Raw genomic sequence first — 6,000 nt, 5'->3', positions numbered from 1 at the left:
CATGAGTGATGAATTGTCGCATGTAGCCAAGTCTATAAGCCAATTTCTCCTTAATGCTAAGGCCCACCAGAAGAAGACATTAGTAGTTAATCCAATCTTCTGTACTAGAGTGCCTTCATTATTAACTTACAAAAATAGACTCCATCAGTAGGACAGATGTACAGGTCTGGAAAATATCAGGCAAAACAAGTTGTCCGTGTAAAAAAATATATGAATACCAAATGATACGTCTCTGTTTATAACGGATTAAGGTCTCTTTCAGACAGGCAGCAGAAATCTTTCACCAGTCATCTGCTCTAGTGCACTGGCTGGGCACATGTTAATGCTCGGTATCGGCAGTGTACAGATGCCGCCACCCCCCCCCCCCTTTCCCATGGAGTCACACTGAGCAAGGAGTTAAAAATTGCCCCCCATGGCACTGATAGCTGGCAAATGGGATGCTGCGCTGCTGCTCAAGCTCGCAGTTCAGCCATCCGTCTGAATGAGGCCTTAGTCTAGGATTAGATGTCCTCATTGTAGAATAATTCCAAGATAATGTCTTAATACAGATCACTGCTCGGCCATAATGAACAATGACAAAGCACTGTATTTGCATATAAACACCATTTATTCTTTATTGAGTAAACATAACACTGCTTTAACTTTTGCCTTGCAACAGAAAACAATATACATAAATATTTTAGAGGGGATATATATAGGTTTTTAGCACTTTATATGGCTCATCACTAAAAAAAAAAAATTGTAATGAAAAAACTGTAAACCTTACAGATAAAACATTTCAGGTTTTGTTGACGCTCCACTCACTCCCAACCCAATACTGCTTTGGGAGGCGAAAATTAAGCATTCTTACTTTGAGACCTCTAACATTACAATAGCAAAGTCCCCAGACCAGTGCCTGAGAATTGACTCTACTGTCCCCACTGAACTATGATCTTCACTGCACAGCAGCAAATCACAGCCCTTCGTGTACTTACAAGGCTTTCCAGTTAAGCAGGTGGAGCTCTGAACAAAGGTGTCGCTTTTATTTTTGATATTTAACATTTACTTGATAATAAAAAAAAAATCTTAAAATATTTATTGTTAGTACTAGATCTATTTAAAAAAACAAAGATGAAAAAAAATCTATATATATTCCCTTTAAAAGTCAAACATTATAAATAAGTGCTACATACAAGTTTAAACGTTCTGTCTTTTATAAGGTAATCCAATTAACATAACAGAAACAGGTTACTTTATATAATGGTAAGGTAATCAGTAGCCCAAAGCAACCATACTGTTATAGCAAAAAAAATTACAATAAAAGCCAAATTAGGAGGTTGCTACAGGTTTTTAATGCTCTTTGTGGTATTACTGGATCGTTCTTGCATGTTTCTATTTAATTACAACAAGAATGGTTGGGCAGCAATTGTACTTGCTAGAAATGATGACCATCGGTCCATGCAGAAATCTTTAGGGCTAAAAAACGAATATGAAACAAAAGCAGACATTGGCTAACACCACAGAATGGCTCCTCCAATCACAGGACACAACAGGAAATGCAGTGATATCGCTCACCCAACACACAGTGCTGGGTAAAGGGCAAAGACAACATACTTTTATCTTATGTGGATTTGGGTTGATGGTGTTTGTAGTGTTTTCATTTTTTTGTTTTGTTTTTTGAAAAAAAATATTGAGAAAAATATATTTATATGTATCAGTGCAATTTGCATTTGATCCCTTTTGTATAAGATTACGCAACAGAATATTGCTGAGCTAGCAGATTAACACCACCTGTTAGATAAAATACAATACAGGTCTCTATGAAACTGTTGTTTCTCCATCTTAAAACGGCTAAGGAATTCAATTCATATTTTTACTTGCATTTACTGTAAAAATAGAGTTCAGCACATAAAAACAGGTTAAAACTGTACATTTGTTCTAATCTCATAAATATCACATGAAACGATGTCATTAAGAGCATGCCCTGACCTATAGGACAGATTCTATGTACTCTGCATCAGCCGAATACCTGCTACCACATACAAGGGGAACAGCTGATTAATCATGTCAACATGCTCAGAATACCAAAACTGACAAACTGAAATGGGGTACTGATGAAGGCAGATTCAGCTAAAAGGTCAGTCGACACTAGAGGAACGCCTAATGGCTCCATGAAGGTACGCGTCTTCTGGTAGACTTGCAAGATCATCCTATCAAGCTGGGAACATCTTAGGTTGGACACAACACTGCAATAGAAATAATGCATGTCAATAATAAAGCCAATGCAAACGCTGCACAGATCAGATCCCAATACATGAACCAGAGAGAGGTAAGTAATTACGGTCTGCCACAGCAACCAAACAAGGTCATTTTTAAAGATTGCTTAGAAATAAGCAGATCACCAGTTGCTATGAAACACAACCATATTTCACTTTAGGCAACAGGTACTATACCTGAACCAGAACAGTAGCCTTACTAGCAAGGAACAATGTTTTCCTTAGGAATATTCTATAGTGGTGTTGGCTATCAACTTCCTCCATTATTATAAAGAGACATACTGTAATTTAGGGTTTGGAGCAATAGTCATGCTAGTAATTTCCAATAAAAATCTAATCACCAGTCCAAAAGGCCTCCACCCCCAAATAAGTCCCGAACACAAGTTTTGTCCACCTAAACTTTAAGAGAACAAGAAGGAGCTTCCCATGATGCATCACTGCTGAATATGTCCCTAAAAGCCAGGCACATATTCAGAACTGCTTGTGTATAGTGAGCCTATTGCTTACAAAATTCTACTTAGCCACACCAATCCAAACCAAATGGATTGATACGGCACTGGAATAGGCCTTGGACCAGTACTACGAAAAACCCAGATAGCTCATGATGATGCAGGAAAGTATAAGGGGCTTAGTTAAAGAGACCAAAAAACCCTCTTACTGAAAAAAAAAAAAACATGCTAAATATACAATTTTAAAAAGTCTGGCTTTTAGGGGCATAAAATGATTGCAAATACATTTTTTTTTCTTAGTAAGGGGGCTTTCTGGGCGACCTTTAAGTGACATGGCATCTGCTGGCCATTATTACATGAAACTGGACAAAAACAGTTATTTGAATGGCTCTTCTACCGCCACTGTGATTTGCATATGGTTACGTGCATTTTTCCATGGTGTTGCAGTTTCATCTCATGATGAACGGGCTCTTACTCTGCAAGGCTTCAGATTTTTGCCCCTCAGTGAGCCTCAGCTAAAGAAGTTAATTAGGACCTCAAGGCAGAGTGCTGACTAGACAGTGATGAATTGACCAAATGACAACACCACTAAGTTGCTGCCATTTGACTGGTCATTTAGTTTGAGCACCTTGGTGACGTCCGAGGTTTTCCCTGAATGGACAGGCTGCAATAAATATTACGGATTGGGTTTGGTAGACTGATAGGTAGTCTACGTGGCTATAATTTACAAAATGATAAAAGTAAATGTCATGTTTTGCCTTTGCTTATATGTTTTGTGAAGCTCTATTAAGAATATTCTCTATTCTTGACAAAAGAGTTAAATAGCTGTATTTCTATGCAGCGGATGAACAGGAGTCTGCCAGTGTAGGCTGAGAGGATGTACAGTGGAATTCTATGATACAGCTTGAAATAATTTGTATAGACTGATGTAATCCCTCTGGAGCATGGCCAGAACAAAGTCCTGCCAAGCCATGCACGGCTATTTTCACTTATTCGGGTTGGCAGAGCTTGCCTGTTTCAGGCTACACTGGACTAATGTATTAGTTCCCTTCAAGCACACAATGCCAAATATGTGTGCTGGCTTAGGGACTCATAACAAAGGTGGTATTGCCAGAAAGTCAAACTAAAATAATATGCTATTTCAGACAAATGAGTACACTGCCATAAACTTAAAAGTAAATATAAAGTGGCATCAGCAGCCCACAAAGATGTGCATTCCTCGGCTGTAAGGGTTAGAGAAAATACAGAAATTGGGTGGTTAGCACTGATGTCAGCCAGTACAAAGTCAATGGGATTTACAAAAAAAGAAATAAGTGATACACTGGCAAACTTTGTGTTCTTAGAGACATTTTGTCAGCAGTATAAGCAATATCTGCAGGTATGGTGAAAGATGAGTGCACAGACACTTATTCCGGTCCAAGTAACACAGGGATTTATTATGCAGAAACAGTTTAAAGGGTACCTAAAGTTGGATGCGATAAATGCATGAATAAAGTTCCAGTCCTACTTAGATCTGGATGTAAGGGTCCCCCCTTATGTTGTTTCATGCCGCTGGATGTAAGGGTCCCCCCTTATGTTTCATGGCGCCGGATGTAAGGGTCCCCCCTTATGTTGTTTCATGGCGCCGGATGCAAGGGTCCCCCCTTATGTTGTTTCATGGCGCCGGATGCAAGGGTCCCCCCTTATGTTGTTTCATGGCGGCGGATGCAAGGGTCCCCCCTTATGTTGTTTCATGGCGCCGGATGTAAGGGTCCCCCCTTATGTTGTTTCATGGCGCCGGATGTAAGGATCCCCCCTTATGTTGTTTCATGGCGCCGGATGTAAGGGTCCCCCCTTATGTTGTTTCATGGCGCCGGATGTAAGGGTCCCCCCTTATGTTGTTGTTTCATGGCGCCGGATGTAAGGGTCCCCCCTTATGTTGTTTCATGCCGCCGGATGTAAGGGTCCCCCCTTATGTTGTTTCATGCCGCCGGATGTAAGGGTCCCCCCTTATGTTGTTTCATGCCGCCGGATGTAAGGGTCCCCCCTTATGTTATTTCATGCCGCCGGATGTAAGGGTCCCCCCTTATGTTGTTTCATGGCGCCGGATGTAAGGGTCCCCCCTTATGTTTCATGGCGCCGGATGTAAGGGTCCCCCCTTATGTTGTTTCATGGCGCCGGATGCAAGGGTCCGCCCCTTATGTTGTTTCATGGCGCCGGATGCAAGGGTCCCCCCTTATGTTATTTCATGCCGCCGGATGTAAGGGTCCCCCCTTATGTTGTTTCATGGCGCCGGATGTAAGGGTCCCCCCTTATGTTTCATGGCGCCGGATGTAAGGGTCCCCCCTTATGTTGTTTCATGGCGCCGGATGCAAGGGTCCGCCCCTTATGTTGTTTCATGGCGCCGGATGTAAGGGTCCGCCCCTTATGTTGTTTCATGGCGCCGGATGCAAGGGTCCCCCCTTATGTCGTTTCATGGCGCCGGATGCAAGGGTCCCCCCTTATGTTGTTTCATGGCGCCGGATGTAAGGGTCCCCCCTTATGTTGTTTCATGGCGCCGGATGTAAGGATCCCCCCTTATGTTGTTTCATGCCGCCGGATGTAAGGGTCCCCCCTTATGTTGTTTCATGCCGCCGGATGTAAGGGTCCCCCCTTATGTTGTTTCATGCCGCCGGATGTAAGGGTCCCCCCTTATGTTGTTTCATGGCGCCGGATGTAAGGATCCCCCCTTATGTTGTTTCATGCCGCCGGATGTAAGGGTCCCCCCTTATGTTGTTTCATGCCGCCGGATGTAAGGGTCCCCCCTTATGTTGTTTCATGGCGCTGGATGTAAGGGTCCCCCCTTATGTTGTTTCATGGCGCTGGATGTAAGGGTCCCCCCTTATGTTTCATGCTGCCGGATGTAAGGGTCCCCCCTTATGTTGTTTCATGCCGCCGGATGTAAGGGTCCCCCCTTATGTTGTTTCATGGCGCCGGATGCAAGGGTCCCCCCTTATGTTGTTTCATGGCGCCGGATGTAAGGGTCCCCCCTTATGTTGTTTCATGGCGCCGGATGTAAGGATCCCCCCTTATGTTGTTTCATGGCGCCGGATGTAAGGGTCCCCCCTTATGTTGTTTCATGCCGCCGGATGTAAGGGTCCCCCCTTATGATGTTTCATGGCGCTGGATGTAAGGGTCCCCCCTTATGTTTCATGCCGCCGGATGTAAGGGTCCCCCCTTATGTTGTTTCATGCCGCCGGATGTAAGGGTCCCCCCTTATGTTGTTTCATGGTGCCGGATGTAAGGGTCCCCCCTTATGTTTCATGCCGCCGGATGTA

The 6,000-nt window shown here is 43.4% G+C and overlaps 1 protein-coding gene across 2 annotated transcripts in view; it reads right to left on the bottom strand.

Moving 5' to 3' along the window:
* Positions 1-588: 588 nt before the first annotated feature.
* The window catches only part of FEZ2 (fasciculation and elongation protein zeta 2), an 81,166-nt gene continuing 75,754 nt past the window's right edge, over positions 589-6,000 (bottom strand). For both annotated transcript variants that reach the window (XM_068232159.1, XM_068232160.1), the window contains one exon: positions 589-2,225. In XM_068232159.1, coding sequence (XP_068088260.1) covers positions 2,209-2,225 — 17 coding nt within the window. In that variant the 3' untranslated portion in view covers positions 589-2,208. The remainder of the gene's footprint in view (positions 2,226-6,000) is intronic.

Source organism: Hyperolius riggenbachi, chromosome 4, assembly GCF_040937935.1.
Source record: "Hyperolius riggenbachi isolate aHypRig1 chromosome 4, aHypRig1.pri, whole genome shotgun sequence".
Classification (NCBI taxonomy): domain Eukaryota; kingdom Metazoa; phylum Chordata; class Amphibia; order Anura; family Hyperoliidae; genus Hyperolius; species Hyperolius riggenbachi.
The sequence above is the reverse complement of the archived record's forward strand: the minus strand, read 5'-3'. Positions and strand labels throughout refer to the sequence as shown.